Source organism: Zea mays, chromosome 8 (genome assembly GCF_902167145.1).
Source record: "Zea mays cultivar B73 chromosome 8, Zm-B73-REFERENCE-NAM-5.0, whole genome shotgun sequence".
Taxonomy (NCBI): domain Eukaryota; kingdom Viridiplantae; phylum Streptophyta; class Magnoliopsida; order Poales; family Poaceae; genus Zea; species Zea mays.
In genome coordinates, this window is record NC_050103.1 from 23,447,208 (window position 1) to 23,465,272 (window position 18,065).

Sequence of the window (18,065 nt, forward strand, 5' to 3'; positions counted from 1 at the left end):
TACTAGTGTCAGTTTGCTTGATCCTCAGGATACGACAGTACTAGCACAAAGAAACACAAAGTTAATCTAAAAATCTAGCATTATAGAGATTTGATGGGTATCTAACATCTATAGCCCAACAAAGTTTGATCCAAATTGAAATTTGAAATTTTTTTTTTCACACGGTTTCTAGGTGGTGAAGCAAACTTACCTCCGTTTCACCAAATTATAAGTTGTTCTAACTTTTTAGTCGAAACGTTTCAAAAACAAGCAAATTTAACAACCTTAGATAACTTAGATAACTTTAAAAAAAGTTATTTAACAACCTTTATTTAACAGCCTAACGTTTGTTCTATAACTGTTTTTTTATCAAACTTAGATGACTTTATAAAAAACTTAGAATGACACGATACATTATATAAAAGCCTTTTTCTTTCAAAATGGGTCATTGCTGATGGGCTTGTGGACCACTGAGCTTTGTACGTGGGCCATCATCTAAGAGGTTAGGTGGATCGATCTAGGAGTTCGAGGCGTCACGAGCCCAGCCCAACAGGCCCCGTTTGGGTAGGTGGACGCATTATATCATACACTTTGTTTTTTTTATGTATGGTTCAATTAAAATCTAGCGATTTTACGCTCCTTGTCGCCGTATCGTTTGGTGAGACAAATAAAATTTCTCAAATAATGTTAATAAATTTGGAATATAATAGCATGTAATATCATGTAAGTCTTGGGCTGCAACAGCAGGAGTGGCCCCTCTAATCTTCGCTCCTAATGACCGGGCATGGAATTGGTATTCAGAACTGGCTCTTAGTTGATCTTAGGCGGTGTTTGGTTCACTGAAATATAACGCAAACAGATTATATGGAGTAAGGGACACCGATATTTTTGTTGATTGAGCTCTTTCCAGTAATAGGTACTACTATCCGATTTTAATTATAACTAGTAACTATTACCACCGGTAAGAGATCTGATTACCATCCTCTTAACAACTTCTGAATTAAACAACACCTTAATCTTAAGGAAAATATCAGAGGTCGTGGTTTGATTCGACCCATTTCCATTCCTAGTTGGCGTTGATAGCTTGTTAAAAGTATATATGTCAGATTGTTTATCATCCTTTCGCATCATCTCAGTCTCTTTAGACTATATGGCCGGTAGATTGTGGATATAGCCGTTCAAATCATTGTTTTGCACTATACTATACTGTTTACATAGTACTAGTTTAAAATAACAAATAAGGACGAGTAATCTGGTGGAAGCATGAATTGGGCTGAGAGACATGAACCTTCGTTCCATCAGGAAGGTATTGGACCGAACTAGTAACAATGAGCATCTGCACCTAACACCGATAGCTTTCTTGTCGAGTTTCTACATGCATGCATCCTGGATCATTAATTGTTGGGGTGAGATTCCGAAACATACTCAGGTATTACTATAGCAGCTAGCTAGGGTGCAATGCATCACGCACATCAGCATCCATCCATCAAGCATTCAGCTAATAACGCACTGCGTCCTGCAAAAGAAATTGTGCGATCCATTCCATGGATGGGTGTCCGGTTGAAAGGCAGCTTTTGCTTTGCAGGGTGGTGTGGTGTTTTCCGTTTTGCTGCGACGGGACGGGAGACACGGATCAGATGCCAAACAACTGTTACTATGCTTGCTATTAAACTAGCTAGTCGACTTTTTATACTGGTCGGTGATCACGACGTATATACGTCCACACCGATCGATGCCTTGCCTGCTAATTAATAAGCTCCCTTGTTGCTAATCTGACACATGACCCCTATGGTATGTTCCGGTCTTCAGACATCTACTGCTTTGGTGTGTTGACACAGGCAATAGAATCTTTTTTTTTTTGTAGGAAATCGATCAACTCGCTAATTTTCAGCATGCATGTGTTAGCTATCGAACATAAGAGCTATATTTTTTCCCATCCCACTCCTATTATATATACAAAATTTTAAGTTAAAATTCGTTATATTTTAGCTGTAATAAAAAAAGAACATTTTAGCAGATTTTTTAATTTAAACTTGTCAGAAATTTTCTCTTTTTTATTACAGATAAAGTATAACGAATTTGAACTTAAAATTCTGTATATAATAGAAGTATGATAAAAAAATAATATGTATGTTTTTTTAGATTTTTTGTAAACATTGTTAGTTCATGTTTACTATGTGCACCAAACACGATATATTCCCATACAAAGAAACTGAGTACACATGCTATAAAGATGTAGGTGGATCTATAATTATTTTTTGTTACCAAAGGGATAGAGGTTTATATATATAGCCTCATATAAAAATATAGCTTCAATAGAATCCACGCCCCTTAGGATTTTATAACAACTCCATTCACATAATAATCATATATGGGCTGTGTATATACACACATGCATGCACGCGCAAGTAAACTTCAGCCTTCAGGTGTGTCTACTTAACAATCTACACGAACGTATAGTTCGTGTCTCGTGGGAAAGACAAGCTTGCTGCGTTTTTACGTCTATATCGATGTTACCGGTCCGTGACATTGGTTCCCGTAGGTAGGTGACCGTAGTACGTACGTGCAGCAACGGCTCGATCCATCTTGCGATTGTTCCGACCAATTTAATGTGGGTGCTCCAGTTAGTCATACGTTTATTAACACACGTACGTAATAAATACACATTATTGATACCACACGGCGTAGCTCCCCGACCGTGTGATGACTGACCGGTACAGCACCGTGCAACAAATTAAAATACAATACTCCTAGTAAATGTTCAAAATTCAAAACTGCGTATACACAACTAGTAGCAAGCAGTAACATATATTATTGCTCCAGTTCAAAAATAAACTAGTGGACGATAAATATACGAGAATAAGAGGTATTAGTACATGTTTTTTTTTGAAATGTATGGGCAGTACGGTACAGTCAAATTTCGAGATATATATGTTTGCAATGCATGGGTACCTGTCTTCTACTGATTGGAGTACATGCATGCATTGATCATTGCCACTTGGAGCTCGAATTTTGAGATGGAACGCCGATGTTAGTACGTACTGTACTACTTGTGAGTTGTGACCCTACCGGATGTTACCGCGCAGTTCAGTTCATGCATGCATGCGCTCTGCAACCATGCATGCAGAGCAAGGCTGACACCACGCCTGCCGACGCGCGCCACTACGCTCTTGCTGTACAGTGTATACGCTGCGTGCCGCCGCCAGTAAAACCGTGTCAGCACATGCATGCAACCGAATTTTTTGTATTTTGGTCATTTTTCGGGAAAAAAACACGTTTGGACCCTAAAAAATTTTAATAGCATTTTTGGACCCTTTGCTCGGCGCCATAGCCTATGGCGCCGAGATAACACAGCTCGGCACCATAGGTTATGGCGCCGAGGTACGTGCTGCGTTGGCACAACCCGAACGCTGTGGCGTTGACGTGGCACCGAGCTCGGCGCCACAGATCTTGGCGCCGAGCACGGTTGTGTTATTAACTATTTTGTTGCAAAGACATAGCACAAAGCTATCTAGTTTAGTTGGTGGAGCACAAGGTTTTAAACCATGAGGTTGGGGGTTCAAGCCCTACAACTCGCCCTAATTTTTTTAATCTTTTAAATAACTAATTAGATATACTATTTAGATTGCAGGATTATTATATAAATCAATACATTAATTTTATAGTCTCATCAGTTTAAATTTATAAAAAAAATATGTGAAGAAAAAAAACTATTTCCATATACCCCCAGGACGCTACCCCATGCTCCCCTGAAACGCAACAGCAAGGGAGGAAACACCTGAGGCGGAAAGATAAAAAAACACTTTTATTTTTTACTACACTTCTCATTTCATCGCCGCAGCTAATGTCGTCGTATACTTTCGTTGAAACAGTAACTTTTCCAGTTTTCCCCCCTCGAACCAAACACGTACCAAGACAAACAAGCCATAAGGCTGTGTGCTCTCTCCCACTCATGAGTCATGAGACATGGCCCATTACCCCTTATACAATGCATAAATATTTTCGTAATGTGCACATGAGTATATTTCCTAATTAACTACAGTTTTTACTTTTTCCGGCTTCAATCCTGGCATGGCCAAATGGACAGCCCCTGAACCATCATGCGGCGCGTCACACACAAGTCAGAGTCACCGCAGTGGCCAGCGGTCGATGAACGGCCGCGGCGAGAGTGATCGCTTTCTGGCGTAGACGCCTGCTACTGCTAGTGGCCTTCTGGAGCATGCACGCGGACGCATACGGCGCGTCACGTATACACCGCGCGGTCTGTGACGGACCGGCCGCGTGAAAGTGATCGCGTCGTCCTGGACTAGTGGCCGCGTTAAAAAAATGAATTATTTAAAATATAAAAAATTTAGGTGAGTTGTAGGGCTCGAACCCCAACCTTAAGGTATAAAATCTTGTGCTCCACCAACTGAACTAGATTGCTTTGTGCTCTTTCTTTATAACGAAACTGTTAATAACACAATCGAGCTCGGCGCCAAGATCTGTGGCGCCGAGCTCGGTGCCACGTCAACGCCACGGCGTTCGGGTTGTGCCAACGCAGCACGTACCTCGGCGCCATAACCTATGGCGCCGAGCTATGTTACCTCGGCGCCATAGGCTATGGCGCCGAGCTATGTTACCTCGGCGCCATAGGCTATGGCGCCGAGCAAAGGGTCTAAAAATGCCATTAAAATTTTTTAGGGTCCAAACGTGTGTTTTTTCCGAAAAATGGCCAAAATACAAAAAATTCGGTGCATGCAACGCATGCGGTAACTTTGTGCGTAAAATCGATCGGTTTTAAACTCATCATGCATGTCATCTTCTGTACGTAGGGAGGAGGCAGTTCGATCGATCGGTTATCCTGCTTATTTTGTTTTCTAGAAAAGTATACCCAATCCATCCCAATTTATACTTCATTTAACTTTTTGGTGTCAAGTTTGATCGACTCGTCTTATTCGATATTTTTTTAGAAAAAATCAAAATCATATTTAAAATATATTATATGCTAAACAGTATCGCATTAGAATTGATAATAAATGTAAATTTTTTAATAAGACAGTCTGGTCAAATATAAGGTTAAAAAGTCAAACGAATTATAAATTAAGATGAAGGGAGTATATCTTTCTTGTATTCCTAAATTATTATTGTCGGTACCCTGAAACTAGGGTACATCTTAATACTGTATAAAGTTGCAGTGCCCACGCGGCTATCTCTTAGTCGTGTGGTAAGGGTGCTGTACTGCTGTGTGTGGGACCAGGCCACGACTCGCCCTAGTCTCGGGCAACCACTCTGGGTCCACAGCAGTGCCTGACTCCACCACATGGGCAGGTCCGGAGCCGCCACGTGTCGAGAGAAGGTGATATGCTCAAAGGCATCAACAGTGAGTTCGGACCCCAATGGGAGAGCGCCGAACCTCTGGATATGCAGTCCGGACCCCCAGGGTTGATCCAGGACTGCCACGTGTGCAAGCCGGACCCCTAGAATGGGATCCGGACCCTCCCGTATAGAGTTCGGGCCACCCACAATGGGGTCCGAAGGTCCTAGGTCAGAACATACATGGGCCTTGAACAGAACCCAGGCGGGGGTCCGGTACCGACACGTGTCCAGACCTAGTCTGGTGCGGACCTGTCCGCATACACTCCTGCTCCCCGTCCAGGCGAAGACCCGATGCTGCCACGTGGCCTACTACACGTGACGTAAGCCAACGTGCGGAGCCTGACGTAAGGCCTCAGGGCTATGCCGCCTCTGCATTTAATGAGACATGTCCATTCCGCTGGCAGGCGACGACCTGTCCATTCCGCTGGCAGGCGGTGACCTGTCCATTCCATAGGCGGGCAGCGACCTGTCCATTTCCCAGGCGGCGTGACTGTCCATTCTGCTGGCAGGTGACACAACCATACTGTCGCGTGCACTATGCCCATCATTACTAGTACGCTACCAAGGAAGCTGTCGCCACACATCAATACTGCGCTGGCTGCGGACATCATGGCGCCAGGAGATTGCACGGGCGTTGCTTGCATTAGTTACTCCAGGTATTCCTTCCATTATGTTCTTGGGCCCACATGTCGAGGCTCAGCATCCTTGTATGTGCCTCCCTTGGGCTATAAAAGGGAAGACACACAATGTTACAAAGCAAGTTCTCCAAACCAACTTAGACGCTCAGGCTCACGCATAAGTCCTTAAGCTCTCAGACTCAATACAACACATAGACAGTGGAGTAGGGTATTACGCTCCGGTGGTCTGAACCACTCTAAACCCTTGTGTGCTCCCATGTTTTCATCCACCATCTAGCAGACAGGCAAAACGCTTAGCCCCCCTCTTCATCTTAGGATTTAGGGCGGGTGCGTTCCGCCACCCGGCCGAAGAATTTCCTCTCTGACAATTATCTAGCACTATATTTTTTTACTCAAACTTTAAAATTAGATAATGTACCCCCTGTTAAGATACACACGTGTAGACCAATTATTCCTTTTACGACACTTTTTCCTAATAGCTTAAGTCATAGATTAATTGTGTAACAAACTGTATCAACTTAGCAACACTAGCTGATCATGTAAAGCATTGGAGCCTAGATATAAAATATAGTGGTGTTGGCCATGTAGAAGGTGCAACACTTGTAACCACCTCTATTTTGTGATATGGTAATCATATCATCTAATTAGACTCAATAATCCAATGACCTTAATTCCATGGCTACCTCCTCAACCGTAGATTTTCTAGCTAATCATAACATTATTGAGAAGCTTAACAAGACGAACAATGGTATATGTAAGACACAAGTCATGGCATTGGTGTGAGGAGCACACCAAGAAGCCACTTCATCAAAGTGTCACTGACACTGCAAGCTACAATTAAGGTACACCAGAATTACAAGGAAGACATCATCATCAACTTTGGTTATGAAGTGTGGTATACAATAGATCAACAAGTACATGTATACCTTCTCTCATCCATGACAAAAGATGTCATGACAAGGGTGGCGATAAACGCCACCATAACGTAACATGGAGCACCATAGACGGAGTGTTTTCCTCTATGACTAGGGAACGTTTCATCAACATAACAATTTTCCTAACCAAGCTGAAGAAAGATGACAAGTACATTGTAGAATATGTGACCAAAGCCTGAGCACTTGCTAATGTATGATCTTCACCGACATGCCAATCGAAGATGAAGAACTCATCCCCTATATTCCCTCCGGTCTCGACATGGAGTTCAGCTCCATTTTGATGGTCCTAATGACCGACTCAAAGCCACTCACGATGGGAGAGGTCTACTCCCAACTTCTTGTGTAGAAGCAAATAACACACTTCTCCATGATAGCGACTCATGTTTCTCGGCAAACTCGGTAAGCCATGCATGGTCGTAGGGGGAGCAAGGACATGACAGTGACGCTCCTCGTGGCCACACAGGTAGATCATAAGGACATAACTTCAACAACAAATAGATACAATACATCCATAATATCAAGCTCGCGGCAACAACTCCAAAAAAGCAACATAAATACTAGGCCCAAGTACCAGCTATACTACAAGCCGAATTTTTTGTATTTTGACCATTTTTCGGAAAAAAGAACACGTTTAGACCCTAAAAAATTTTAATAGCATTTTTGGACCCTTTGCTCGGCGCCATAGCCTATGGCGCCGAGGTAACACAGCTCGGCGCCATAGGTTATGGCGCCGAGGTACGTGATGCGTCGGCACAACCCGGACGCCGTGGCGTCGACGTGGAACCGAGCTCGGCGCCACAGATCTTGGCGCCGAGCTCGGTTGTGTTATTAAAATATTTGTTGCAAACATGAGCACAAAGCCCATCTAGCCCACTTGGTAGAGCACAAGGCTTCTAACCATGTGGTCGTGGGTTCAAGCCCCATAGTTTGCATTTTTATTTGTTTTTTTTGTTTATGTCGTTGGTGTGTCCGCTCAAATTTATTTCTCGCCTAAATTTTTTTTATCTTTGTTTTGTCACTGAAGTCAGTTCAACTTATATAATTTACCTATACTTACACTGAAGTTTTGCTAAAAATTTCTGCCATGTTCAAGAGTAAAGACCTCGTCTCTCCAAGGAACACCATGAAAACACAGTTGTTTCGTGTCAGTTTCGAAAGCCTCCACAGGCCGGGCTGCAAGAATCATTTGTAGTGGTGGTTGACGTACTCTCTAAAAGAAAGAACATCATGTTTCTTAGGTTGTTTTTTAGTGCGCCTTCATTTCATACTCTGAATATGCCCATAAGCTTTAGTTGAACATATATACTGCTGATATGTAAATTTGGCTCGGTGGCTATGGCTCACCGTTATTGCATGTGCAGAATTTATGGCACCGATCTGATTTATATGAAAATATTTTATATTGTTGTGGCTTTAGATTTGTGAGTTTTCTGTAAAAGCCCCAAGACAAAAAAAATATATCTAATGAATTATTTTAAAAAAATGAGTAGTGGCTAGATAAAAAAATCTAGGTGAGAAATAAATTTGAAAGGACACACCAGTGACATAAATAAAAAAAACAAATAAAAATGCAAACAGTGGGGCTTGAACCCATGACCACAAGGTCTGAAGCCTTGTGCTCCACTAAGTGGGCTAGATGGGCTTTGTGCTTATGTTTGCAACAAATATGTTAATAACACAACCGAGCTCGGCGCCAAGATCTGTGGCGCCGAGCTCGGTGCCACGTCGACGCCACGCGTCTGGGTTGTGCCAACGCAACAAGACCTCGGCGCCATAGCCTATGGCGCCGAGCTGTGTTACTTCGGCGCCATAGGCTATGGCGCCGAGCAAAGGGTCCAAAAATGACATTAAAATTTTTTAAGATCTAAACGTGAATTTTTTTCCGAAAAATGGCTAAAATACAAAAAATTCGGTACTACAAGAGGGGACATATTGTTCTCAATTGTTGGCACATGTTTGTTGAGGACTTTGTCCCACATGAGCATCACGTCAGATATGCTACATCTTATGCAGTTAATTCCAATTGGTGCACAAACACATGAGTACATACCATATCATGGGATAACTTGAGAAGCTAGCGGTCCAAGATAAATACAAAGGGATTGACCAAATTCACGTGACAACTTGCGCAGATATAAAGATTATCCATACTAGACACTCGGTTGTTAAAATTCCAAGTCATAATCATTTCCTCAAATAATATTCTTTATGTTCCTAATAACACTAGTAAAATTCTTAATTATGTTCATCGTCTTGCTAAAGACAATTCAAAAGGCTTGAATTTCATCCTTATGTCTTCTTTATCACGGATTAGACCATAAGGAGAAATCTTCTTAAAGGTCAGTGTCATGAAGGGCTCTACCCTATTCCATATTCGCCATACACCAAGCAAATCTTCCATACAACAAAACATTTACCATCCTCATCATACACCAAGCAAGTATTCCATACAACAAAACAAAATTTCACCAAGTGTCATAGTAGTTTTAGGTAATGTCTTGGTTTCTATAGTTGAAAATGTTACTAGTAGATTTAGTCATTTATGTTTGGATGAGTTCTATCAATAGTGAGCATATGATGCTCGTCAAATGGCAAAAAGTCATCAGTTGCCTCATAATAAATCTAATAGTGTGTCTCATTATCCTTTAGAGCTTATCTTCTCTCATGTTTGGTCTCCTACCCTCTAGCTCAATTACCATAAATATTATATCATTTATTGATGATAATAGTAAGTTCACATGGATCTTTCCCTTAACGAATAAGTCTCAAGTCTTTCAGATATTCTGAGAATTTTAAGCCCTAGTTGAGCATCAATTCAATAGAAAATTTCTTGCAATGTATATTCAGTGTGAGACAAATATCATAAACTTATTTTCTTATTTGTGCAAGATGACATATCCCATCATGTCTCTATCCCTATGCTTACCAATAAAGTGGCTCAACCGAGCATAAGTATCGCCACATATTTAAGATTGGGATTCTCATTCTTGTCCACACATCCATGCCACTTAAAATGCTAGATCGAAGCATTTACCATTGTTGTCTACCTTATTAATCGTACTCTCAATCAGCTCCTCCAATATTCCACTCTTCTTGAATGCCTCACACGTCAATAACCTTACTATATAGTCTTCTGTACCTTTAATTATGCTTCCTGGCTAAATTTATGCCCATACAACTCCCAAGTTCCAATTTTGATTTCAACAATGTATTTTCTTCGGCTATAGCCGATAAATGAAGTTTTCAAGCTAATGCCTCGATCCATCTACTATAGGTGTCTCAATTTCCTGAGGTGTGGTCATTGGTGAAGAGTCTTCTTATTTTATACCCTACATTCTAATGTTGGAGCCCGCTTGCAATATGAAATTCTTCTCTATTAGCTTGTTTCAAGTAAAATGCATCAGTGGCCATAGAATTTGACACTTTATATCACTTAGGTCCTCGAGCTCATAAATGTCGGTTGTATGTCGTGTTCTTGTCATGGATAATTGTCACAATTAGACATCGATTATAACGTGTTAGGATTTTTCTAGATGTTTTATATCCTTGTATTTTAGAACTAATCTACTTTTTTTGGAAGCTTCTAGATATATTTGCAGGAGCTCTAATATATTTGATTTGGGTTTCTATCTCTAGGAGTTCCCAAGGATGTTTATTGGATTTAACGTCTGCTTTTCTTGGGTGGTTCACAAAAGCACTCAATTACATTTCACTCGCTTTTGTACTTCGATCAAAGTCGACGGGTCCACCAAGTCCAAGGGGAATGGTCTGATGGAGACCCTGTCCCAAGCTGCCAGCAGATGTCTGTGTGAGTGTGAGGGCAACGAATCTGACGGATATGCGCTCATTAGCATGACAGGCCAGGGCAGCTGCCTGAAGCTCCCCGCTGTTGCTACAGGATCATATGCATCATGATGGAGTACGCATTCCATGATGGCCGATGGAGTGGGAAACTGAACTCAGCTGCTGACACTGAAGTGGATCACTCTCACTAGCGCTCAAGTCTCAACAACTTCACAAATTTCCTCTTCCCCCCTCCAGAAAACAAAGAAAAAAAATCCCAGCTTTTCCTCAAAAGCTGCTAGCTTTTGCTCCAATTCATATCTATTTTCTCAGAAAAATACTCTGCCCCAATGCAAATGGTGGAGCTCACCACTCCACCAACAGAAGTGCATTGTTTTTCTACTCGTTTTGATCACTCCCATATTCCACTCCCACTCCATCCTCCTCCTCCTCCACCACCACCACCAGTAGCAGTAGCCAACATGATGAGAAAAAATATGCTGGGCATTTCACTTTGGTTTCCCTCTCCTACGAAAAGATGCCGTTTTGTAGGGGTGGCCCCCTTCTGTTGTTCTATCTACTATGCCAGGGTCCAATGCAGATCGAAAATGTTACCACCCCAGGTTTAGAGCAGATTTTGTGCAGACTTCGGTAGAAAGAAGGCGACAATTATTGGGCGCTCTGTTTCGAGCATGTCTGCCTTCATCCATTTCCATGGATGGGCATAAGCGGCCGCCACTTCCTCCAAACAAGGCTTTAAGGGCCTCCTGTTCAGATCACTGGACTAACCACCTACTTGATCAGTTTATTCACTGTGTGCGTGTCAGTGACACCCACACTGTTTACCTTTGATAAAACCTCTATAGACATGTAAAGTCCGACGAGTTCTAAGTTCTAACCCTCTGGGAGTTTGGTTCATGTTCACCATCTTTTTTTCTTTGATATTTTACCTGCAATAGACAATGTCAACTTGAGCATCCACTTGGCTCACGCTGTGCTGAGTGAGTTTTGACAGCTTCATCTACAAGCTTGTCCCCACCAAACCATGTCAAAAGCAAGCATGTGAATGAAGCAAGGAAGGGTGAAACATGCCAAGCTAAAATCTGCATACGATTCATCAGAGACAGAGAGCAAGAGCACTCGAAGTAGATGATCAATTAATCCCTCTTATGCGCCGAATTACTGTTACAAACACCAAAATTACAACATGGGGACTGGACATATAGGAATCATCATCCCAAAGGCCATGACAGGGGGGAGGCGAGGGGAGCAAATCATCCATAGATCAGGTGGTCGTCCTCAACCTTGAGGAGTGCCGTGATCAGCAGCGAGTAGCAGAGCATACAGAGCAAGAGCGAGCCGCCTAGACCCTAGAGGAAGAGAGTGGGAAGCCAAGAACAAGAAGCGGGTCACGGCCGGGCGGTCGGCGACTGCACGGGGAAGAGCGGGAGCAGTCTGGGAGGCGGCTGTAGGTCGCTGCCGGCGCCGGCATTGCCACGCGGGGACGGGTGGAGGTAGAACCCCTTCTCGGCGATGGCGCGGTCCTCGGCGGCCGCAGCCTCCTGGGAGCCCGGCAGCGGCGGCAGCGGCGTGACGGGGCTCCCGAGTGCTAGCGACGGGAAGTCCAGCATGCTGGGCGACAGCAGCTCGATCCCGCGAGGCGAGAACCCGCGCGGGGAGAAGCCTTCCACGGAGTCGCCGGCGGCGAAGGCCGGGAGCAGGGGGCAGAGCATCTTGAGGCTCCTCATGCTGCTCCGCCGCTCGTAGAGCTTGAAAGCCGGCTTCTTGGGCCCCGGGGGCGTGAGCGCTGGCTTCTGCTGGGCTGGAGGCGGCGCCTGGGCCCCGCTCGACGCCGCGGCCTCGGCGGTCTCCGGCGTGCCGGTGAGGATCTGGACCACCTGCTTGAAGGAGTTGGTGTCGGCCTGGACGAACGTTGTCGGGAATGTGTTAGACGGGTCTGCCGATGCCTGGGGCATCGACATCTGCATCAGCACCGGCGAGGGCGGCGGGTGGCGCTCTCGGGTGGCGGTGGCTGCGCCGGAGTCCATGAGAAAAATGTCGCCTTTGGCAGGTTTGGCTTGGCTGGCTTCTCTTGGGAGTGAGGAAGACAGGGTGAGAGAAAGAGAGAGAGAGTCATGGGGTTTTATGGGCTTTTCGGGAGTGGAATTTTTGGAGCTTTGGGATCTGGAATCAATTGCTTGGAGGGGATGAGATGAGTGCTTGGCTGCTTGAGCATGCCTGGACCTGGAACTGGAATACTATTCTGCTTCATGTGTGGCGTGGCCACTGGCTCAGATCTGACTTCTGAGAGGATGCAAACACAGCGCTCTAGACCTGTACTGGTAGGTCAATCTGTGCAGGATGTTCATTAAAAAAAAAAGAAGGAACGACGCTGCTGGTGAGCTGGATCGATGTGTTTTTGAATTCCAAGTAGATTCTGTCCTTTTCTAGCGATACTTCCTACGTCTCAAAATATTTATTTAATTATCTATTTATTTATTTAGTTTCCAAAATTTTAAAAGATACACGGGATTGGTGGCTTCTGAGCGATTCACGTACGCTCGGCCTCTTGCACGCCGACGTGTGTGTGGTCTGCTCTGGCGTGTGGGTCTGTATCGATGCGCTCGATGTGTGTGTGGGTCCGCACAACAAAGCGACGCCATCAGACCAGTCTCAGCACATATCGTCCCGTTCATGCTCTCGTGGAAATCGCCGCCGCGACACGCCTCCCGATGTCCACGCATTGGCATCCGCGCGCTGCGTCGGACACTCGGACGTGGCTGTCGTCGCTAAGGGCTTTGTTCCGTCCGTCGTGCCATCGTTTAGACGTCTCGGATTGGGGACAGTGACGCTTGCGTGGTGGTCAAATCTTCATCGGAACGCTCCGACCAGAGACGGCGCGCGCGTGGAGGCCTGCGCGTTGCTGTTAGTCTCGGCGAGTGCCCCTCCTCGTCCGTGTCTCGCCTTGGATCTCGTCGTCCGACACGCGCCGATGTGCTTCGCTACGTGTGACCATACCGGCAGGTAGGGATTGTTCACCGGATTCCAAAATCCCACAAATCTGTGCCTTCCCGTGTCTTCCTTCGTGCTTATTCCGAGTCCGCCACGTCCACCGCGTCGCGGGTGGGTTTCCAACAGCGTCGGATCGCTGTTCTCCCGTCCTTCCACCCTATCGCCCATGCCGATACTTTCTACCAACATATATGGAATCCCTTCGCCGGTGTCTTGCTTTTTCCCTCGGCCTGGTGGCAGGAGTTCCTTTCTCCTCCTTGACTCTGTCGTCGTCGTCCGTTCCTTTTCTTCGTACCCTAATTTCTCTTGCTTTGTTTCCTTGCCGCCTGTGCACCGGATCCATGTGCGCTGGCTCATCATTTATCTGTTCTTGTCCGTCCAACTGGTTAGAGTTTCTGGCTTGGTAGAAGATCGTCCCGACCTTGCTTATTGCCTCGTTGTCGGCGTTTCGACCCGGGGGGTCCCTGGACCGACGAGTAAATTGTCGCCGCGTGTGCCAGCCCAGATGGGTCGGCGCGAGACGGAGCACAAAGGGGGGAAAACAGCAAAGGGGAAACCCGCGGCCTTCGTGTTGTCCTGCGCCCAGGTCGGGTGTGCTTGCAGTAGGGGGTTACAAGCGTCCGCGTGGGAGAGAGCGAGAGCGAGAGAGACTGTGCGGCGGCCCGTTCTCCCGCGCGGCCAACCTTCTCGTACGAGAGCCCTGGACCTTCCTTTTATAGGCGTAAGGAGAGGGCCCAGGTGTACAATGGGGATGTAGCAGTGTGCTAACGTGTCTAGCAGAGAGGAGCTAGAGCCCTAAGTACATGCCGTCGTGGTAGTCGGAGAGGTTTTGGCGCCCTGTTCATGTGATGTCGTGGCCGTCGGAGGAGTGCTTGAGCCCTGTGGAAGTACAGCTGTCGGAGCTGTCGGATCCTTGCTGACGTCTCCTTGCTTCCGTAAGGAGCTGAGAGCCGCCGTCGTCATGGAGCACGCGAGGTGCCATCATTACTTGTTTACCGGGGCGAGCCAGATGGGACGCCGGTCTTGTTCCCCCTAGCCTGAGCTAGCTAGGGGTAGGGTAATGATGGCCCCCCCTATGACGTGGTCGGTCCGAGCCCGAGGTCGGGCGAGGCGATGACTCCTCCGAGGTAGAGGTTGAGTCCAAGCCCTAGGGTCGGGCGAGGCGGAGTCCGTCGTCCGAGGTCGAGGCTGAGTCCGAGTCCTGGGGTCGGGCGAGGCGGAGTCCGTCGTCCGAGGTCGAGGCTGAGTCCGAGCCCTAGGGTCGGGCGAGGCGGAGTCCGTCGTCCAGCGTCGAGGTTGGACTTAGCTGCTGTCAGCCTCACTCTGTCGAGTGGCACAGCAGTCGGAGCGGCGCAGGCGGCGCTGTTTTCCTGTCAGGTCGGTCAGTGGAGCGGCGAAGTGACTGCGGTCACTTCGGCTCTGTCGACTGAGGAGCGCGCGCCAGGATAAGGTGTCAGTCGACCCTTGCATTAAATGCTCCTGCGATACGGTCGGTCGGTGTGGCGATCTGGCCAAGGTTGCTTCTCCGCGAAGCCTGTCCGAGCCTGGCCTCAGGCGAGTCGAAGGTGCGTCCGTTGCTTGAGGGGACCCTCGGGCGAGTCATGAATCCTCCTGGGTCGGCTGCCTTTGCCCGAGGCTGGGCTCGGGCGTGGCGAGATCGTGTCTCTTGAGTGGACGGAGCCTTGACCAAAATCGCGCCCATCAGGCCTTTGCAGCTTTGTGCTGATGGGGGTTACCAGCTGAGATTTAGGAGTCTTGGGGGTACCCCTAATTATGGTCCCCGACAGTAGCCCCCGAGCCTCGAAGGGAGTGTTAGTACTCGCTTGGAGGCTTTTGTCGCACTTTTTTGCAAGGGGACCGACCTTTCTCGGTTGCGTTTCGTTCCGGTGGGTGCGCGCGAGCGCACCCGCCGGGTGTAGCCCCCGAGGCCTCGGAGGAGTGGTTTGACTCCTTCGAGGTCTTAGCGCGTTTCATGATGCTTTGGCCGGTCTGGTTGTTCCCTCATGCGAGCTGGCCGTAGCCCGAGTGCATAGTCAGGTTCCATGTTCTTGGGCTGGTATGTTGACGCTTTCAACGGTTTGGCCGGAGTCGGGTTTGCGAGAGCAGCCCCCAAGCCTCTGCACAGAGCGAGAGGACGGTCTAGGACAGATTCGACTTTTTTCCTACGCCCCTGCATCGCCTTTCCACAAGGAGGAGGGGGGGGGGAAGCGCCATGTTGCCCTCAGAGGGCGCCGAACATGGTGTCTCCAGTGAGTTGCTAACGGGTGATCCGAGTGGACGCCCGTGCCCCATTCGATAAGGGTCGGTTAGTGGCCCAGAGGCGCGCTCCAAAAGTACATGCAGGTGATTTGCTGGACCCGGCCCCGTTTGATAGGGTCCGAGGGCTCGATGCCCCCCTCTGATTGGATTCCGTTACAGAATCGCTCCTGCTGGTCTCGGAAATATCCTAGGGTACCTCGGGAGCGTAGCCCAAGCCTCGGCCATGTATCAGACGTACCCAGAGTCATCCCTCGCTCTGCGTGCTCTGAGGCGGCTGTCGAACCCTTCGGGGGCCAGCCTACGAACCCCTGATCAGTAGTGGGCGCGGAGCCCGAGTGGCCTGAGGCGGCTGTCGAACCCATCCGAGGGGCCAGCCTTTGAACCTCTGACCAGTGGTGGGCGCGGAGCCCGTGTGCTCTGAGGCGGCTGTCGAACCCTTCCGAGGGGCCAGCCTTCGAACCTCTGATCAGTAGGAGGGCTCGGGGCCTGAGTGCTCTGAGGCGGCTATTGAACCCTTCCGAGGGGTCAGCCTTCGAACCTCTGATCAGTAGGGGGGCTCGGGGCCCGCTTCCTTCGCGGAGAAGGATCCCTTTCGGAGTATCCCCTTTCCCGGTCCCTGTAGCAAGAGAGAGAAAGGGGAAGAGAAAAAGGGATATGAATTTGAATGACGTGGCGTACCTTTTTGATGCGGTCATCATGGCGGAGGTGAAACGTCGCCTGCTTCGCCTGCCAAAGGTGCCGCCTGTCCTGCCACAGAGTTAATGCGATGGGACGAGTGGTTCGCGGGGCTGCCGTTGTGTGTGCACGAGCCGTTCGAGGAACGGAACACGGGCGCGTCGTCTTCGCTCCGTGGGAGAGGGCTCTCTCGCTGTCCCAGGAGGGGACGTGAGCCTACAGACGACTTGACCGCTGCTTTCGCCCGCCTGCCGCTGCCATTACTGCCGGCCCAGTTTTGGCCATATCGACCGTCGCGCCTTCTCCCGCGGCTGACTGACCCGTGATCGACGTGCTCGGTTGGCACTGTTGGGCCATGCGCAGGGTTGCCTCGAGTCACGGCACCGGTTCCGCAGTCGAGAAGGCGCGGTACTGGCGCAAGTGGCGGTGCAGTTTCTCGCACGTAGTAACCGGCGCGTCGGTTACATGACGTGTGGGCCTGGGCCTCCATGCTAGACGCGTCAGAGTCGAAAGGGTGCGCCCCCTTGGTGTGGTTGCATGCCGCCTGCATGGCGGTCCGCCCTTTCACCCGCTGGTCTGAGCGAAAGTGGAGGAGCGCTTGTAACCGCTGGGCAGTTACGCGCACCGCACGCGGCGGTTTGGCTTCTTCTGCCCTGGGCCAGCTTGCATGACGCGTGGGACCCAGCCCCCATGTCATAGGGGGAAGACCTTGGAGCGTGTTGGTGAAGACTCAGCCCGCGACGGCTGAGGACGCAAGTGGGGAGAGTCGCCTTTAAAAGGAGGGTGACCCCCTTGGGTGGCAACTATGTCTTCAGACTCCCTTCATGCATCGCGCCCTTCCACCTTCCGAGCCCCCGGATGGGGAGCGCTCGCGTTGCTTTCGTCTTGTCGCCGTTGGAGGAACGCAACTTCGCGGAAGTTGGTACCTTTCAGCCATCGCTCGGCTTCAAGGATTTTCATCAGGCAGCCCGGCTGCATCCCCTCGCCGGTGGTCACCCAAGACGGTGACCACCAGTTTGATGGTGGGGAGAAGCGAGCCGGGCTGTGGCCTCTGCCCCTCCCTCAGCTTCAAGGATGTTCATCATCAGTGCTGTGTAGGGGAGTGCGCCGAGTTGGGGCCTGTCTCCGCGCGGGCAGCGGCCCGCTCCTTCCCTCAGTGATCGGGGGGAAGGGTGTTCGCCGTTCGTGGCGCTGGCAGCTGCCGCGTGTCTGGCTCTCCGGCCTGAGTGGCTTCGGCGCTGCTTCTGGTGCCACCTCCCACCGAGGCAGCCGGAAGAGGTTTCTCCGTCGACGAGATAGTCGGAGCCACCCGCGGACTGACCTCCGACTCTACGGCCTTCTGCTTGTCCTCGCCCCTCGAGTGGGGACGTGGGCGAGGGCCTTGTCGCAGCAGCGTCTGCCCTGAGGTCGTCGCTGCTGCTATTTG

The 18,065-nt window shown here is 48.5% G+C and overlaps 1 protein-coding gene across 1 annotated transcript; it reads right to left on the minus strand.

Moving 5' to 3' along the window:
* Positions 1-11,852: 11,852 nt before the first annotated feature.
* LOC100281143 (uncharacterized) lies at positions 11,853-12,952 on the minus strand. Its single transcript, NM_001370716.1, has one exon. The coding sequence runs from the start codon at positions 12,739-12,741 to the stop codon at positions 12,103-12,105; it is 639 nt and encodes a 212-aa protein (NP_001357645.1). The 5' UTR covers positions 12,742-12,952; the 3' UTR covers positions 11,853-12,102.
* Between the last annotated feature and the right edge of the window lie 5,113 nt (positions 12,953-18,065).

Bases quoted from the DNA above. Each gene is read 5' to 3' on its own strand.
- LOC100281143 (NM_001370716.1), bottom strand. From the start codon at position 12,741: ATGGACTCCGGCGCAGCCACCGCCACCCGAGAGCGCCACCCGCCGCCC.